Source organism: Clupea harengus, chromosome 16 (assembly GCF_900700415.2).
Source record: "Clupea harengus chromosome 16, Ch_v2.0.2, whole genome shotgun sequence".
NCBI lineage: Eukaryota > Metazoa > Chordata > Actinopteri > Clupeiformes > Clupeidae > Clupea > Clupea harengus.
This window is the reverse complement of record NC_045167.1, coordinates 27753666-27773822: the sequence shown is the minus strand read 5'-3', so window position 1 is coordinate 27773822 and position 20157 is coordinate 27753666. Positions and strand designations below refer to the sequence as shown.

Genomic DNA, 20157 nt, shown 5'->3' with positions numbered 1-20157 from the left:
TCACACACACACACACAGGCACCACACGCATACACACACATTCACTTTTTCCAGTTGGTTTTCCAGCTTTGTTTATTAGAGGCTTGTGGTATTGATGACAGGGCAGCTCATGATCCAGTTGTGCAGTGTGGCCATGTTGTTGTGTATGCATACAGTCACTGTCAGGGAAATTTGATCAGTTAAGCCAATGACGACTAACTATGCACAAACTGTACGGCAAGTCATGACCTCAACTAAGAGAGTAACAGTATGTATTAAAGATTAAAGTTAAAAGTTAAAGTCATTGAATATAGTACATAACAAACAATGTGATAGGTGAAAGTATTTTAAAATAGTACATAACAAATGATGTGATAGGTTGAAGTAATTTAATATAGCACCTAACAAACTATGTGATAGGTTGAAGTAATTGAATATAGTACTTAACAAACATTAGTGAAGTGTTAACTACAGACCTTCATATACATTAATGCTGCCAACAAAATAGTTTAAGACAATTTATTACAAGTGCTCCTATATGAATGATGTTATAAATTAATGACAATTGTCTGATGAGAAAAATGAGGTCACCAAGAACTTGAATTACCAAGGCACTTCAGTAAAACCTCTGAAATAATTCTCTACCCCATTATTTGATATATTTATTTTGGAGTTTAATATGAACGGAGATATCCTACAAATATGTGGGCATGTGTGGAACATTTGCCACAGAGAATAGTATAAACATGTACTGATGGGATGTGACAGATATGGTGATATGCTGTAAAATGCTTTAAATCTTTTTTATAATTATGCCACAATGGTGGTCTTTCTTTTCTCAGAATTCATACAATTTACATTTAAAATGGAGTTAAAGTTTGACAACACTATAGCATATGACCTTCACATGCAAGGCAACCAGGACTGACATGTTTGTGTGTGTGTGTGTGTGTGTGTGTATTTGTGTGTGTGAGAGAGAGCTTACTGGTGGAAGAGAGGGAGGGATATGTCTTCAAACATCTTATAAAAGGACACACAAATAACCCAAACAATACTCATCGTTAAATTTTATTCATATTAATAAATTAACAAACTGAGCAATGTCTTTCTTTGTGGTTCTCCATTGTGTTCCATTGTGTTTCTGTATCCCACGCGCTTCCCATTCCATTGACTGCAGACTGTGGTCAGGCCATCAAAAAACAGAAAGATCTCCCCAGATATTTACAAAAATACTGTTACATTCAACATGTGCAACCATTTCATAAACATTCAACAAAATAATAGCGGAGTTATTTTAAAGTGTGTGTTTCATTTGAATCTTTATTGGATTGACATTCCCCCACCAAATCTGACTACAAAATTAAGAGTTGCAAGTCCCATTTGGGCACACCCAATTGCGGTGTTAATTCAGGCTTCTTAAATTCATTATGGCCTTTGTGTCATTATAAATATGTAAACAGTATTAAGTTTGTTTATTCGAACATCCATGCTGTCCCCTTATTCCCAAGGCACATTCACTGCTGAAGACAGAAATCTCACCATCACAAATTGTCCAGAGTCCAGTAAACACATTGAATATTGAAATATGGCTACATATCCCCAAATTCCTAAGTGAAAATGTCACATAAGAAGAAAACAAGACATAATGTGACAAACTGCAACACACCAGATAACTTTACTTTTCAAACAAAGTAATCCAACACAATGCTATTTAATGCTATGTCAAGCGACGTACCGTCCTGTTTTTACTTATAATAATACAAATAATAATAATAATTGTTGATTGTGTATATGTAGCCAAAAGCGTATAGACTTTCTTGTAGCAACAGGAAACCATTTTAAAAGATAAGGAAAAAATGTTCACTAAACTCGCAAGAAAAAATTACGTTCATAGCGATGTACCCGTTAACCTATCCTAGGGTGAAACTTACCCAAAGGCTAACCTGTTGCACTATGAACCTGAAAGCAAACAAACAAACAAACAGAAACAAAGCAAACAGAAATCACCTTAAGGAGAGTTTCACAGTCACTGGGATTATTTTCACTGGTCCTTAAGATTTATTTTCCATCCCAATAGACAAACATCAACGAGAGCATGCTCAATTTCCCACTAGCAAGAAATCACCTCAAATCCTCACTAAAAAGACTGAGAGAATTGGCCAGGGCTAGCCGTTTGGGACTAGCCGTTTGAGACTAGCGCGTTGCTTCCCTTTCAAGCTCAGACCCAGAGGTGGCCAAGCTCCATCCAGCCCTGCTGAATACCCTTCACAGTCTCGGTTACCTACTCGAAATCTACGGGCCAACATTCAGCTTTTTGACGGACACGGGTTAACATTCATCTTTTTGAGTGGCTTGCACTCAACACAGAATCACAGACGCATGACTCATCACTACTGTGAATGAGACGGAAGGGTACATGACTTTAAGAGACAGTACGCACAGGAGGTAGGTAATGACTGTGAACTCCACAAACAGGTACAAGTTTAAGAAGGTACTTAATGACTTCCGAGAAACAATATGTGTACAAGATGCACACATCTACATCTATAGGCTTAAGATGAAGAATCACTACAGCCTTTTTGTTGTTTTTCCCCATTTCTTTTTTCTTTCTTTTTCAGCTACCTTTTCTTTTAGCCAACCCCCAGCCCACCCGATCCCCTTGTTTCCCTTTTCATGTACAAAGGGGTTGTAAGAAGTTTGACCTATTCGTCACAGTGGTACCGACCATTTCTCAGGGGTACCAACTCCTCCTCGAGTGACTTGTCCTCCAGCACGTCGGCTGCAAACTTCCACAGAGCCTCCCTCTCAAACTCCTCCATCTCCTCCTCGAGCGACTCGTTGTCCAGCACGTCGACCAAGTCCTCCAAGATGTCCGCCACGTCCTCCGCAAAGACGCTGAAGAGCAGGCGCTCGTGATCGAACACGCCATCGGGGAAGAACCTGTCCGTCAACCTCTGGAGCTCCTCCTTGTTCTTCGAGATGGACGGCGGCAGTTTGCTCAGGTAGCCTTCCAGCAGATCCTGGAACTCCGAGAGCTCCACGGCGACCAGCCCCTCGGCCTCGGCACACTGGGACGCCCCTGAGCATGCCTGGGCTGGGCCGGGGTTGCGCCAAAGCTCCTGGAGCTGGTGCTTCCAGAAGTCGACGTGCTCGTGTTTGTGCCCGTTCTGTTTCTCATGGCTGTGGTGTTCCTGTTGGTGATGGTGATGATGATGCTGTGGTGGTCGTGGTCGTGGTGGCTGGAGCTCTTCATGAAGGACTTGGCTTCCCACGCTCGCTCTTCCTCTTCTCGCGCTCCATCTTGCGATCCTGTTTTCCACCATCCCAGTCCTCGTGGTACTTCTTCCAGGCGCGTTGCTTGGAGTGCTCTCCTTCCTTGCCATCTTTCCCATTTTTCCCATGCTTCCAATCCTCCTCTCCTCTCCATTTCTCAGACTCCTTTTGATGCTTTGTTCACCATGATCCTTCTTCCCATCCCACTTGTTACTATGTTCCTTTTTGCCATTCTTTTGGCCATTGTGCTCCTTTTTGCTCTCCCATTGGCTACTGTGCTTACTCTTGTCTTCCCATTTGTTCCCTTGCTCCTTCTTCCCCACCCACGTCCTGCCCTGGTCCTTCTTGGCTTCATTCTCATGCTGCTTTCTCTTCCAGTCGTGTCTCTTGCCCAGGCGCTCCGCCTGCTCACTCAGCCTCTTCTGCATCTCCACCAGACCCTCCCTCACACCCTTCTTTTTACCCACAGACCTCTTCATCCCCTAGCCGCTTGCGACTGTCCTCCAGGAGGCTCTTCTGCCTCTGAAGCGCCACCTTCAAGCCATCTCCTCTATCTCCCTGCTCCGCTCCCTGCTCCGCCCCCTGCTCTGGCACAGCAGAGATCCGATTTGCTGTCTCAGGCTGGTCTGGCGGTGCGACCGTGTCTGTAGATGTGGGTGTGGTTTCTGACTCCCGAACTGGTCAAGAGAAAGTACAAAACATCAGGCATATTGCAAGCGATGGAGGTCAAAAAGTAATCGGAGATATACCAGTTCTACTCAGCACAGTGACCCACTCTCTCAGAGGTTGGAACAGTGCAGCGACTCTTGTACCTGTTAGCTGGGATAGCTCTGCCACTCTGGCTCTAAGACTCTCCAGCTCCTCTCTAAGGCCAGGCATGGCGCTGAGTTCATCCTTCAGTTTTGCATTTTCTTTCTGCAGCGCTCCAGCCCCTGCCTCCTCAGCTCGAAGAGCCTGGTCCAGATCCTCCTTCTGGGACTAGATGAAACAATGACAAAGTATTGATTTTGTTTACTAGAGTATCTCTAAGTATGAAGGACTTGGACACACTTTGATGAATAGGCTTACCCACACAAAGAAATATACTGTATGTGTGTAAACCTCTTAACAGGAAATGCTTCTAATTAACTACTGTCAGAAAAATCTTTTTGTAAAATATTGGTGGTGTTAAAAACTATGAACTGGTACATAGTAGGTACTGTCTAAGCTTCTGTAACATGCAAAGCCAAACCACACCATGTATGAGTTTGTCACAAGCTGCAAGCACTACACAGAGGCGTACACTTGGACTCTATTTGCAGACACTTCTATTTAAAGCCCCCTACTCTGCAGTGAATGTAAACATTGTGTTAGTACACGCACGGCTAGCGTAAATCGATATCCTTACTGACATTGCTGTCAGCGAGTTCTACAGCTAAACTACATTTAAAGCAGCAATAAGGAGTTCTGTTCCAAAACTAGCAAGCTAACTACCTAAAAGGCATGCAAAAACCTTGCAAACACCACCAACAGCCCAGCTGACACTGATAGAAGCTTGCCAACACACTAACTGGTGTCTTTTGGCAGTATAGCTGGCAATGTCATACGTGTGAAAGCTTTTCTTCCATTTTTGCAAGGTGTTCCAGCCCGTTACACAGAACTACATAGGGCATATCTTGGATGGCTAGTGGGGAAGACACAGGTGTTTATCTGTCCTTCACATGACCATAATTCTATCAAAATGAATTTGAGGATGGTACCAAAACTAGTTGCCTATAAAACCATACCTCAAAAAGTGTCAAATTGTTGCATAGTGTTACTTTAATACCCTACTACAAGGGGAAGGAAAGAGCTTCATATGAAAAGTTATTCACACAGTGAACTAGAGGGAAATGGAGAACAGCTTAAACCAGAGGGGATTGGAGAACAAAATGGCTGAACCGACTAACCTGTAGCTGAGCTTCAAGCATGGTTATCTGTTGGTTTTCTTGAGCAAGTCTTTCCAAGAGTTCCTGGGGGATCAAATCAGAGTTAAAACAGCAACCAGAACCAGACATAAATTAGATCACAACCTTTGGTAAAGTACCTAAAATTTTGATATTTCCCCTTCTCAATGTGCATTTAACTACTGCATGGAAATCTACAGAGTACAATTCAGACACATCCCCCACCCTTAACCTGCTTTCGTGTGATATAAAAGTACATAGTCAGGACTGTATGTTAGAAAACACATTAAAAGGTACAAATATAGGTAGGAGTTAAGACAATATAGTACAGAAAAAATGCTGACCTGTTCTGTCATTTCTGAGCCATCAAAGCCGTCATCTGTGAAGAGATACAAGACACGTTCTCAAAACAAGAGGTTGATATATGTGCCAAGATATTTCACTCAATCCCATTCAAGTAACCCACATAGGAATAATCTACATACGAATTAAGATGTGCAGTGTTGTCAGCATTCCAAAAACAACTACAGTTCAACTGTACACTAATTACCAACATGTGTTATAGCATTTTTCACCAAGTTCCGCAGCCATTTACCTGCTGATGTTTTGAATGCAGAACAGCCAAGATAGACCAGAAATGCAAATGCATCATTAATATCCAAAACCTCTCAAGATATATATATATATATATATATATATATATTTATTTATATACAGACGTGGACAAAATTGTTGGTACCCTTCATTTAAAGAAGGAAAAACCCACAATTGTCACTGAAATAACTTGAAACTGACAAGCTCCAGTTTTGTCTCGTCTGTCCAAAGGACATTCTCCCAGAAGCCCTCTGGCTTGTCAATATGCATTTTGGCAAATTCCAGTTTCGCTTTGATATGATTTGCTTTCAACAGTGGTGTCCTCCTCGGTCGACTTTGGCTCAAACAGCGACTGATGGTGCGATCTGGCACTGATTTACCTTGACCTTGGAGTTCACCTCTAATCTCTTTGGAAGTTGTTCTGGGCACTTTGGTTACCATTTGTATTATCCGTCTCTTCAATTTGTCATACATTTTCCTCTTGCAGCCACATCCAGGGAGGTTGGCTACAGTCCCCTGGACCTTAAACTTCTGAATAATATGTGCAACTGTTGTCACAGGAATATCAAGCTGCTTGGAGATGGTCTTATAGCCTTTACCGTTAACATGCTTGTCTATAATTTTCTTTCTAATCTCCTGAGACAACTCTGTCCTTAGCTTTCTGTGGTCCATGTTCAGTGTGGTACACACCATGATACCAAAACACCACAGTGACTACTTTTCACCCTTTAAATAGGCAGACTGACTACAAGTTTAAAGAAGCCTGTACTGCTAATTAGAGGACACACCTTAGTTTAACATGTCTCTATGGTACCATCATTTTTGTCCAGGCCAGTTTAATTCGGTTTTTTTTAAAATTATTCTGTTGAACCACAATTCAAAAGCAATGTCTGATTTTCATTAGTTCATTTTCAGTATTTTTTTATTTATTATTACTTTTGTCAGTTTCAAGTTATTTCAGTGACCATTGTGGCTTTTTCTTCCTTTAACGGAAGGGTACCAACAATTTTGTCCACGTTTGTATGTATGTATGTATTTAGATAACATGCATTCTTCCTACAGTGTAAAAAAAGACATCCAAACTGTACGGTATATATATTTTGTGTCTATATGTGTATAATATTTATGTCACTTAAACTAAACCTGCTGCTCATGAAATCCATTCAAGAACATTTCAGAATGCCAGTGGCCTTGCCATGCAACCAATGACACACAACCTCATGCATTGGAACCTACAGAGTATGTATGGTGGGTGGCCTAAACTAGATAGGGCAGTGTCACCCTTGCCTTGAACACACAACTCTTCAGAAACCATGCCAGCAAAAACAAAAAAGAAATCCAGCTATGGGAATATGTACTGTATGTAAGACCCCCTGAGACTTGTTTGGCTGTGTCAGCAAGTCAGGTTAGCTTGGGTAAGCCAGTCAGCAAAGTACTGGCTTAACAAACTCAACTTGGGGCTCTAGCAATACAGCAGCCACTGACACATCTCTACTGACAGATACAGCACCACTGACACATCTCTACTGACAGATACAGCAGCCACTGACACATCTCTACTGACAGATACAGCAGCCACTGACACATCTCTACTGACAGATCTCCAGTTAAGGACAGGGCCTGACTGCCTATAAAGAAAGCAAACAGTAACGTAAGACTTTTAATGGGAAGATGCACAGCAGAGTAGCCAGACTATGTGTGTGCCAATTGGCTGCCACTGAGCGACAGAGGTTTTTTCTTCCCTACGGTCTCACTCCTCTCTCATACCTACCGCTCTCCTGGGGTATGAAAGCACCTGGGGAAAAAAAGAGAGCATCTAAGCTCAAGATGGAGGAGCCCAAAGACACGTTCATTTGAATCCTTCTTACAGAGAGACAAACAAACAGACAAACAAACCGCAAAGATAACATCCTTGGCGGAAGTATTTAACTACGGGGGGGGTTGGTCGCTAACCCACAAGGTGGCAGTCTTCAAATACCACGGCAAGAACATTTCTGTGCCGCTGCAGCCCTACGTACAGTACAAGATAGTGTAATTCGAAACCATGCTATTTAAAACTGATAATTAGGTAGCAGGGCTGGCAAACATTTTTCTAAAGCCCTGGCAGCCCTTGGAGCAGGCTTTCTTTGGATTTTGGTTGCCCGAAATGAAATAGACTAGCCCACATAAAAAATATTTTGTTTTGTGTAGAAAGGTAGATATCGAGCAATTGAAACCGCTTCAGGATTGCCATTGGTACACATGTGTGTGCACATCAGCAGTAGTGACAGGAAAATATTTTTACCTACAAAGGCCTACATCTGAATAAAAAATAAATAAATTCACACAAATTCGTACTAATTAATTTTAACCGATTAAGATCAGGTGAGACATTTGTGTGCTTCTCCATTTAGAGCCAGAAGTGACACGAATGAGTTTCAAACGGTCATTGTCTTCAAGTCCCACAACTGATGAAAAGCATCGTGTTTCGCTGGAATACATGTGGGGAAGGCAAAAAGCATTGTGAGAATGATTTATTTATTTATTTTAAGGCTCTTAGCCTCTGTGTGGACTCCAAAAAGGTTTCTGAAGTTAAGCTTCAGACAATGAGAAAGGGTGACGACTTGAGCGAGTGGAGCGACATTGATGCGGAGTGCAGCAGCTACTTTGATACACCTCAAGATATAACATGCATATCTCAGTGTCTGAACGATACACTGCCTAATTATCTAAACATCAATTTGACTATTATACTATATATACTACTATGGCATGCCACAGGCCACCCAGGGTAAAGGGTGGGAGTGTTGGCAGGAGTATGAACCCAGGTTAGGGTAAGTCAGGTAAAAACGTGTCATAAATGCTTTCATATAAAGCAACTTAGCTATGTGTACACCTATGTTCATTTTCAGGTATATCCGCCTACAAGATAACCAAGCACTTGACGTGGATTGCTCTGACAAGCTGTGGAAACGAAGATGGTTTCTCGACTACCCCACCAGTCAATTTCAGTCACTTCATGTGACAATAGATGAGAGCTTGGTCAAATTTTCAAAGACTGGCCAAAGACTCGCCTTTCATCATTATCTCCCTTAAACCAACAAAATGCGGTGTCAAGGTGAGCGCTGAGCAAGCAAGCCTCGTTGGGCAAACATGAATTCAAAGTGGTCCAAAACGACAAGCCCACTTTCTGTGTGGCAGGACACCAAATCTTTCATGGCACTATCTAATTACCATGATCCCACTGAGAAAGGGTCAGTGAAGAGGAGGAAGAAAGAGTGTAACCAAACCAAGATTGTAATGACAGCATGGCTTTCCCACTACCAAAAACTCATGAAAGGTGTGGATTTGCTGGATCAGATTGTTGGATGTTATCAGTACAAGCATCGCTCAAAAGGAATGATGGAGGAAGCTCTACAATGAATACATTCCTGCAAGGAAAATCATTCACAGCCAAGTACAAGAGTGGCTACAAAGAGTGGCTGGCACAGGAACTTGTTACCCCAGTAACAGCAAGGAGTGCTCCTCAATGAACAATCTGAGCACGACTGTGAGAAACTCCTCATATTCTTCTCAAACCTCTGATATTTGCTACATTTCTTATAGGCCGCACATCAGTATCTGAAATATTAAACCGGGAAGAGTAAAAATATATGTATTAATAAAATAAAATATATATATTGTTGAAGATGGATGGAGTGAGGTTGAGAGTCCCCAGACAAGTTTTTTCCCCAAAATAGTAAGTCTGCGAATAGTTGAAGGAGGGATAAAGGAGGGAATACGAATAAACGAGGGAATTTTATTTCTGATAGCCCGTCCGACTGGGTGTTGTTACATTTTGGTAGCCTGATAGGAAAACTTGACTGTTCTGGGATGTCTGCCAAACAATTCTGTGAGCTCTGGCAAGTGGTTTGATAATTAAGTTACCAACTAAATTCACACAGCTACATTTAATAATAGATAATTAACTTAGTGGTTACCAACTACATATACACTGCTACATTTCCAGTCCGGAAAAATCTCAAATGTCTCAACCTGTATCACACTTCCCACTGCTGCATGGTCAGACAGTCAAGGAATTCAAAATCAAAACCAAGCAGTTGACTGTAAAATAGATCTGGTGGTCAGATCTGTTCCTGAGTGAACTGGTATCTAGGTTGTTTCCTTGGAAGCAAAAATGATGCAGAGAATGAGATGCCAGTACTTGTTGGAAACCATAAAACCATAAAATTAGGACTGATATAAGGACTGCTGCTGGCTTGTGTGGGAGTACTTGCAAAATGGCAATGTAAATTCTGCTAGCCAAATCCCAGAGACTGAAACCTGATCACACGATAGGCTCAGATACGACAGACCTGAGAAGAAGAGGGAGCCCAGGCACAGGAGCACCAGGGCGCCCACGATCAGCTTGTTGAGGGAGAAGCCCTGTTTCTCCTCCCGCCTCTCGGCCAGCTGGAACTCCTCTTCCTCTTCCTCTTCATCCTCGGAGCTTCGGCCTAGAGTCGGCATCGTGTGCCTCAGGCGCAGGCCGTCTCCTTCTGCTGCTGGATCTGTCCTGACCACCTCCTCCACTGGCTCTGGAGAGAGACAGACAGACAGAGAGAGAGAGAGAGAGAGAGAGAGAGAGAGAGAGAGAGAGACAGTGAGAGAAAGAGAGAGACAGACATAGAGAGAGAGAAAAATGGATGGAGAGGTCAACACATTAGAGTCAGCAGAATTATGACGTAAGATTAACATCAAAGCACAGATAGAAATGGGTTTTTTTTTTTTCCCAGAGTCTGAATGAAATTGGCAACTTTCTGGTGCACAGCCTCATTTAGTCAAACATTTTCAACATGACACACTAACAGGGAAGGTGGTGGAAATACTGAAAGACTTCAGCAATTCAGCTGAACCCTGATAACGCATACTTAAATATGAAGTACAGTGTACCTATGATGTATCTACGTAACCCACGATAACATGTACTTACATTTGAAGTACACTGTCACTATGATGTACAAGGACAATGTCAACCACTAAGCACACAGTGCATCAATAAAGCCTCTGTCTGTCTCCCTCCCTTCCTCCCACACTCTCCCCCTCTCTCTCCACAGGCCAGTGTGAGCCTCTCTCTACCTGCTTCCACAGGTTCCACTCTCCCAGGCACTTCAACCACCTCCACCTCCAACGATGGCTCCTCCTGCTCCTCCTCGTGCTCCTGCTGCGCTGAAGCAGAGGGGATGGTTTCGGGCTCCAGACTAACAGGAGCAGGGCTTCCTTCAACAGGTCTGGTCTCAGGTGTGGGAGCAGTGTCAGCGGCGGGGGGAGAGCCCTGCATGGACAGACTAAGGTTCTCAACGACCTCAGGAGCAGGGGCCGCAAGGGCAGGAGCCGAGATGACATCAGGGGTGACCTCTATGGGGACGGGCTCTGGAGTGGGGCTCCTCTCAGACCGTGGTTCAGAGACGGAGATTTCCTGGGTGAGAACCTCAGGGGCTGAGGCTTCCAGGACGTCTGGGAGAGGGATGTCAGGAGATGGGCTCCTATCAAGAGGCACCTCAGAAGCAGAGCTTTCTGGGGAAAGGGTTTCAGGAGTGACAGTTTCTAAAGCAACAACTTCAGGGGCAGGGCTTTCTTCAGGAAGACCTTCAGGGGAGGGGCTTTGCCGGAGGAGACCTTCAGGGGCGGAGCTTTGTTGAGGAAAGGGTTCAGGGGTGTGGCTTTCTTCAGGGGACATACTTTCCTCTGAAAGGACTTCAGGGGTGCGGCTTTCCTGGGCGAGGATTTCTTCCATGGGGCTTTCATGGCCATAGCCAATGTCAGTAAACATGTCAGAAGAGGGCGGGACGAAGGAGGGCTCCTCGGAGAAGAGCATGGATGCTTCCGAGGTCATGGCAAAAGGGTGGAGCCCAACAGGTCGCTGTCGGGTGGTGAGCTGGTGATGGTGTCATGGATGACGGGAGCGTGGATCTCTGGGTCAAACTCCTCCTCGTCGAACCCCGAGAAGGAGGGGCCTACGAAGGCCGCCCTCACATATCACTGGGGAGGTTTCCTGGCAGACCTGTAGACACCAAACAACTTTCACAATTAACAAAATATCTTACTCAAACTCTAATGCAACTTAACTTATGCAACCATTTATGCAACTTTATTCATGAAGCCATGTCCTACTGCTACCCATCAATATGCAATGTACAAACAAAATCAGTGCCAGACAGGGAAACCTAGAAGCTTCCAGACTAGCGAATACAGCATGACATCATACAAATCAGTCACTGATTACAGAAACCAGGAGAGTTCTACATACACATATTTCTCAGAGCATATATGCCCAGAAAGCAACTAAAGCCAACTAGTCTAAATATTTAGAAAATTGTGAGTGTAAGGATTTAAATGTATACACAGTTCATACAGCCCTGGCTCTGTAAATAGGCAACAAACAAAGTGACTCAGAACTAAGCTATACACAATTCAAGCCAATCAACATGTTTCGGGAGCAGCGAAGGAGGGGTATAATTGAATTGGCTGTTGAGCTCAAATATCAACAACCTTTCCCCAGAATTGCGCACTTCTCCTTGAACCTCAACAATCACGAATGGAAGGATTAAAATCGAGGATGGCCGGTGCAAAATAGAGTGGCAGGGCACAGGTATGTGTGATATAACCGCCCTGCTGGGCAGAAGGTAGACTCCAAGACTTACCTGGTGGCCCTCTTCTGACAACACTGGTTCTGCTAGGGCATCTGTTACACTCACATCACTCTCCATTAGAACACCTGCTAAAACACAAGCCTCAGCTCATTACAAAAACAAAACAACATAGACTAACAAGTGCCCATAGAGGACATACTGTTAATCTGCTGTTGTGGAGGAAGGTAGGTGTCATGCTATTTTTGGATTTAGGCTCTGGATTTGTTTGTCCTACTCAGTGGATCATGGTCTTGTGCCTCAAACAAATAACAGATTTAAATAATCTCACTTTAGACACTTTAGACAACACAACACAGTTTCCAAAGCCTTGAACTACTAACCATATTAGTCATTGCAATCTAATGCTTTTTTTTACACGCCGGAGGAAATGTCACAGGCTCAGACAGACGTTAGGTATCAATTTAGGGTAGGGTAAGTGGGCAGAATTAGGACAGAGAAACAGAACAATACAAATATACTGAAGAAAAAAACCAGGAGAAAGGTGTAATATATCTAAGAAATAGTATAATAATAATAGTATATATAACAACAATAATAGTTTTCTGGTTTTACCTGTTCCTTCCTCTGGCAGCCCTGGAACTCCACTAAGACTTTCAGTCCCATCCTCAGGTCCTACTGTTTCAACAGCAGCCTCCTACAAACAGATACATCAGCATTAAAAGGTTAACTATTCAGCACTATCCAAAAAAAACAGTCAATGCTGGAGTTAGAATTCATATAGTATAAGTATACATAAAGTATACTCTTAGACTCTTACAAGTGTCTTGCTCGGGCCCAGGGACAAGATGATCTCCACTCCCACCCCCTGAACGGCATTTCCAGACAAACAACTCTGAACCATACAGTCTGTATAATTAAGCTGGTCCTATTAACCAGTTCACTGACTTATTTACAATGATGGTTTCGGTGAGCAAACGCCCATGTAATGCAGTCACTTTATGCCAACCACAATGTCAACTCCACTGATTTTGAAACCCATTTTTCTATATATGACATTACACTGCTTACACGATCGCAAACTAGTTAAACATCACATGCTTTTGAGAGTCAAGAGCTGCTTATCAGTAAGGTGTTCTTACCTCTGGGGAGAGGATAGTCCAGCTATTTGTTGAGGACGCACTGCTGCCGGTGCTGTGGTCAGACATCGCCCCCACGTGGATATCGACAGCACCTGAAATACAGTGATTTAATCTGTCGGGGTGAGTCATCTCACCTGTATGGGGATCTTGACACCAGACGCTTTTAAATTAGCACGATTTACACACAGTCGCACCTGTACGGTTATAAAACACCTTATTCTGCAGGCCTCGGCGCTCTCATAAAATAGCTGCCTGACAAGCTAGCGGATGCAATACAGCGTTACAGTGACAATAGGCGTATACCAACATGATTCATCGTTTCACTATCTCAGCGGCAGTCACAGACAAAAACGTGACAACCGTTAGTTTCACATGCTTACTACTACCCCTATGCTCGTATACCGTACTATGAAGCCTTAAGTGTTCGACATATTACTAAAGCCTGTTCCCTCAACAACCAGGACATTCACTTAGTGTTACATAACACAGACGTGGGAACAACACACAGTTAGTTAAGTGTTGTCACCACGAAAGACAGGAGAGTTTCTATCTACTACACTCTGGAACAAAGACATAAGAAACGGCTTTTCATTTCGCCTGACGACCCCAAAAACGTGACCAAAAATGGCCAAACAGCTTGAAGGAGAAAGTTAGCGACGCTTCCAGACTAGTGGAGGGTTGGCCACACAACTGCGCCATCCCAGACAGAGTATCCTTAACTATTGTTATCATCATTGAAATGTAAGACAACCCGTTACCTATAAGCTAAGCTTGCTAACATCCTAAATCAACAAATGCCTCTCGTGAAACTAATCTGCTAACGCTAGTAATAGCTAGCATGGTAACCTTTTATTTATGTAATGACTAGGCTTTATTGTTAGCAAATATTAGCTTTTAGCCAGCTATCGCTACCTAGCTTTCCAATGAAATTACATGTAACGTTAGCTTTAGCTGTGCGTGCCCCCGTACAATCACAGGACTTAAAAACAATGACATCAACTAAGCTGAACAAGTGTGAGGTTCAACAAATGTCGCCTTACTCACCGTGTTACAAAAACGGCTTCTCAGTTTTAAATGACTGAAAATACTTTTTTGTGTGATCTATTCGTAAGGATCTCCTTTCACGAACTTCGGAACTTTGGGAATTCCAGACTGCGTAGCGCACTCTATTCCAATGGGATATCGGTGGAGCGCAGACGTAACTGCTCTCAGACAGCTGGCAGCCAATTGAAATTTAGTGTCGTGTCTGCGAAACGGAGCATTTTCGTGGATGACTGACAGTGGCAGGTGACAGTAGACCGTCTTTCTATTGACTAGGGAGAAACTAAAGGCTGAGGAAGACTTACCAGGCGTATTTATATACGGAAAGAGAGAGGGAGCTCTACCCACCAATGTGCCGACACGTCTGCACTGCTACCCACGTCTACCCAGCAATGTGCAGACACGTCTGCGCTGCTATTTCTGAGGGGGATTCCCTATGGAGAATCCCTCGTGCCCACTGGCATATAGCCCAAACATCATCAACCAGTGCGCGTTCTCAAGTTCAGCGAGTGTGTCCACCAACCAGGACATGACACGACAGGAGATTACAGAGGTGTTGGGCAGACTTTGTATAACCAGCATCATTGTAACAGATACTTTGGTGATGCTGTCATGCTCTAATGTTACATTTTATGTCAGTCAGTTATCAGTGGACTATTTTTTGTGTGCGTGAATGAACAATTGCTAAGTATAGTGAATCTATTTCATTCATTGTGTTTGCTACAATACTAGCATCCCTCTTGCATTGGAGAATCAGGGTAACTGTGTCTATCATCTTGACCACAGAATGGGATCATTCATAACCTTGCCTATAGTGTTACAATCCAGCTGCTTGGCTGCCACATAAAAGTGTGAAAGATGGTGGTGACTTAATTTCATTGTTTTGCACAATTACAGACATCATGTTGAGGATAAAAGATGCCAAACTGTTTTCTCTAGGGTTTTGTCAGTGGAATTAAATAGTCGTGAAATTATTTCTCAGAGGTCATAGAGATGGCATAGTTTGACTGTATGGTGTTCATGGTTCGTTTGAGTTTTGCAAATTCATTACATTTCTCTGTGAAAAGAAGTTCTGGGGCAACCTGTTTTGGAGGGTTTGTAACCATGACGAAAATAATGCAGGTATTGTAAAGGTTACTGTGAAGCATCTGCATGATAACACGGCATAACTCATAGTTCAAACTAGAAAGGCTTTGTTTATAGAGGTTACAGTGGATTTGAAGTTGGCCTTCAGCTTTTCTACATTTTCAGGGATTTTACAGTCATGGTGTTTCTTTATGGTGCTTAACATTTTCTTGACTTTTTACTGGTGCAATAACATCTATGACACTCTTCAAATTTCAAGTTCAAATTATCCAGGAGTATATCAACTGTCTCTCTTGGTTGGTGACATAGCTATGGCCTCCATAAACTGAGCAGTAGTACTCTCCTTTATGTATCTTCTCTGAACAGAAACAGAGCTTATTTGAACCTTTGGAGTACCCAGGGAATCAAAGAAGACACAGGAATGATCAGAATGGCCAAAGTCCTTAACCAGTACAGAAGTGATGAGACCTTTTAAAAATAACCAGATCCAAAGTGTGGCCTTGAGTCTGGTAGGCTCTTTCACATGCTGTGACAGACAAAAAGTGTCAAGTAGTGCAAAGTGTTCTTTGGCATTATTGTCCATGTCATTTTCTATGTGGATGTTAAAATCCCCTGTTATGATACAATGAAGTTGTAATCAATATAGATAACTGACACTAGTTCAAGGAGTATCTTGGAAATCTGTAAATGGTTAAAACTAAAATTCGAATGTGAGCTTTTCTTTCTGCCTGTTCGGCACGTATTCATAACACTGAAATGTATTGGTGCTGTCTTGTTAAGAACAGGAGCACTGCTGCTTTCCTTAACCAGGTCTCAGTAAGAAACTAAATTGCAGGATATTATCATGTCATTAACTGAAAAAGACTAGAAATGGCTAGAAATCTAGTAGAGCTAGCTTCATCGTCCCTGGGGCAGTCTGTGGTTGTGGTGACAGATTAGACTGGTTTACTCCATAAGCATACTGGGTACTGGGCATACTGGGCTTGTTCTCAGAACAGCTGCCAGTGTCATATCTAATATAACAGAGACTGAACACATCACACAATGTTTTGTACACTGCTGTTGGCATCAATGGTGCTCACTGAGCATTCTGTGCTCTGTGCTTCCAGGGGAGCTGAAGGACAATGCTGCTGACGATGTTGAAGTGACAGGTACAGGGGGGAGGGGGTGCCCTGTGCTTTTTGGGAGAGCTCTTTTTTGGGAGGACTTGTGGGCTGGCTGGCATGGAAAGTAAAAGTTTAGTCTCGGCACACACCAGTTCCTCCATTTTCTCTGAAAATTCCATATGTGGGGAGGGATTATATTGAGAGAGATAGGGTGGAGGATGAGAGGGGTGTCTGTGGTTACTCTTGTCCAGTGTCAGAAATTCTACCTGAGTCATGGTCTTTAGTAGCGGGGATAGTGGTTGCTCTGAGCTGTCTGTATGCTGTTTCTTTACCTGTGGCGATGTTTAATGGTTCTTCATCATGGTCAGAGGCAGGTGGCGAAGGCTGTGGTTGCACATAGTGTTAAATTAATGCAAGAGGCAGATGGGTGGCGAAGAGCAAAGAAAAAGGTTGTCTTTAAGTGCTTTCATTCCAGACCTGCTCAAATTCTCTGCACCTCTAGAATAGATACAAATTGTCAATATAATTCTTATTCTGCAGGTTCTGCCCATCCATGTGTTGAGGCTGAGCCGTGGGGAAAATATGACTTCCTCAGGCTGGAAGAGGCCCAACATTTGAGCTGTCAGATTCTCAAGTGTGTTAAACAGTTCAGTAAAGTCCTTTTTAAGGATTTATGACTCTTCTCTGCAAATGTCATTTTTTGCCGATATGCAGAATCATTTGATCGACCATCCGGTGTTGGGACAGAATGTTGGGAAGCTCATCATTTAATTGGTTTTGTATAATTACATTGAATGATTTAAATGATATACATGCACGTGTACCAAAGCATAGGTCAAAACATTGCTAAATTTGGCTAATTGTAAAAATGATCTGGTTCACTAAAGAGAGATGTAATTTCCATCTCTAACAGGCAATTGCTAGCAGACCAAATACAGCAATGCTCTTTCTCTGAAGGACATTTGCTTAAGTTTCTTAATGCAGTGTTTCCCAACAGAGGGTACGTGTATTCCTAGGGATACTTGAGCAGCTTGCAGGGGCTACGTGGAAAAACTGGGGATTGTAATTTGAGAAAATATTTCAAGCCCATTGCTAAGATGGTATGTGTGTGTCACAACTAGTTCCCCTCTTACAGACGTCAACTGTTATACTACTCTGTGAAGAGGTCATGTTCACGAATGTCACAACTGGGCGCAAACCAGTAGACCAATAATTCATGGCATAGTCAGTCAGAGTAGGCTTAGTGAATGCTTTTAGCATTAAAGTTCAAATCCGAGTCACGTCGTTTTGGATAACCTACAATAAATAATGACATATCCAATACACATTTCAGACAACAACGACGATAAGAAACCTCTTAAGCGGTCATTGCCGACAGATGCCAAACAGTCTTTGACTGAAAATGAAGCCGAATTGATGGTGATACACAGCTGCTTTGAAAGATAATAAGCGAAACCATGCCCAAATGAGCTATGCTTCGCTGTTGTGCAGAGACAACGGGCTGCCTCGCTAAACGATGCACACCTGTAACTCACGTGACCCTGGTTATTATTGAAACGAGAACGAGGGCGTCGTGCCTTTATAAGACTGCGTTAATGGTTCCGTGGAGTCATCCCTTCCGTTGTTGTTTATTGATTGTTAAACATGGCTTCATTTGCAAAGGTGGTTGTGTGTGTCCTCATTGCTTGTGTCTGTAATGGTAAGTTTTCCCCTGGTTTCTGTTGGTTGTGTTTTATCTTGAAATTCTGTCTGAAATAGTCACTCGTTTTGTCTTCCTTTGAACAGCATTCGGTTTTCCGAAGAGAGATGTGAACTTTAAGGCCTCTGCAGTTGACCGCCAAAGTGATGATGTGGTTGTCACCACAACACCCGTTCCCCACAACCAGACCACCTCTGCCCCTACTGAAGCTGGTGGTGAGGTTTCCTTTTAACGATATTTAATTCAATTCAACTTTATTTCGCCATGTATACAGATACTAGGAATTTGTTTTGGTATTCTCCATGCAGGCTATAGTATCACCAAACTATCTCCTGCACGAGATCTCCACTGCCGCTACACAAGCGCCATCAGATCATTTATGGGTTCTGTTGAGTCTTGATTGTGTTGGTTAAATGTTGACTCTTGTATGTTTATCCTAAGGTGGTGCAAGTGAATATGCTGTGGCTACTACCCCAGCACCTAATCCACACAACCAGTCAACTTCTGCACAAACTGAAGTTACTGGTAGGGTGTTTCTTTTTAGTTTTTGTGTGGTTTTCTGCAAGTTTGGTTTTTGTATAAAATGTGTAAGTGTGTCCCTTGGCTTCTCTCTGGCCCCCTCACTCATGTGGAATCCCAAGATGGGGCCAGTGAAGATGCTGTGGACCGCCAAAGTGATGATGTGGTTGTCGCCACAACACCCAATCCCCACAACCAGACCACATCTGCCCCTACTGAAGCTGGTGGTGAGGTTTCCTTTTAACGATATTTATGGGTTCTATTGAGTCTTGATTGTGTTGGTTAAATGTTGACTCTTGTATGTTTATCCTAAGGTGGAGCAAGTGAAGATGCTGTGGCTACTACCCCAGCACCTAATCCACACAACCAGACAACTTCTGCACAAACGGAAGTTACTGGTAGGGTGTTTCTTTTTAGTTTTTGTGTGGTTTTCTGCAAGTTTGGTTTTTGTATAAAATGTGTAAGTGTGTCCCTTGGTTTCTCTCTGGCCCCCTCACTCATGTGGAATCCCAAGATGAAGCCAGTGAAGATGCTGTGGACCGCCAAAGTGATGTGGTTTCCACCACAACACCCAATCCCCACAACCAGACCACATCTGCCCCTACTGAAGCTGGTGGAGGGTTTTTAAAAAAAAAAAAATGTTTACGATATTTATGGATTCTGTTGAGTCTTGATTGTGTTGGTTAAATGTTCACTTTTGTATGGTTATCCTAAGATGGAGCAAGTGAAGATGATTCAGATGATGATGATGCTGCAAGTGAAGATGATGATTCTGCAAATGAAGATGATGATGCTGCAAGTGAAGATGCTGTGGCTACCACCCCAACACCAAATCCCCCAACTACATCTCACCACACTGCAGCTACCGGTAAGGACATCAGTGCATGTCTGTTTTGATGGAACACTTTGAATGTTTGCGCCCCCCTTTTGACAGTGTCCCTTTCTATTTGTGCGTAATCGCAAGATGATGCAAGTGAGGGTGCTGTGGCTGCCTAAACTGGAACTACTGGTAAGGGAGTTATGATTATACAAGGAACCACTTGGATGGTCCAAACCGTTTGCTCTTCTGGGTCTAGGAACTTTGAGTGTTGTGGTTTGGCATGATCACTCGTTAATGTTTAAAAATGCAGCCTGGCAGGTCTCTAACAAATCTATACCTGTAGTCACAAATGTTTGTTTGGTTGA

At 43.0% G+C, this 20157-nt stretch overlaps 1 protein-coding gene and 1 long non-coding RNA gene across 2 annotated transcripts; one reads left to right on the top strand and one right to left on the bottom strand.

Annotated features, from left to right (window-relative positions):
• Window positions 1-3639: 3639 nt before the first annotated feature.
• LOC116224061 (fibrous sheath CABYR-binding protein-like) lies at window positions 3640-11757 on the bottom strand. The gene is made up of 6 exons (XM_031582647.1): window positions 10869-11757; window positions 10106-10327; window positions 5522-5556; window positions 5181-5243; window positions 4065-4230; window positions 3640-3929 (listed from the first exon to the last, which is right to left on the bottom strand). The coding sequence occupies exons 1-6, from the start codon at window positions 11623-11625 to the stop codon at window positions 3712-3714; spliced, it is 1461 nt and encodes a 486-aa protein (XP_031438507.1). The 5' UTR covers window positions 11626-11757; the 3' UTR covers window positions 3640-3711.
• A 7180-nt stretch (window positions 11758-18937) lies between these two features.
• On the top strand, window positions 18938-19738 carry LOC105904834. Its single transcript, XR_006152897.1, has 3 exons — window positions 18938-18978; window positions 19487-19585; window positions 19688-19738. It is a non-coding gene; the product is annotated as an uncharacterized LOC105904834 (long non-coding RNA).
• Window positions 19739-20157: the final 419 nt, after the last annotated feature.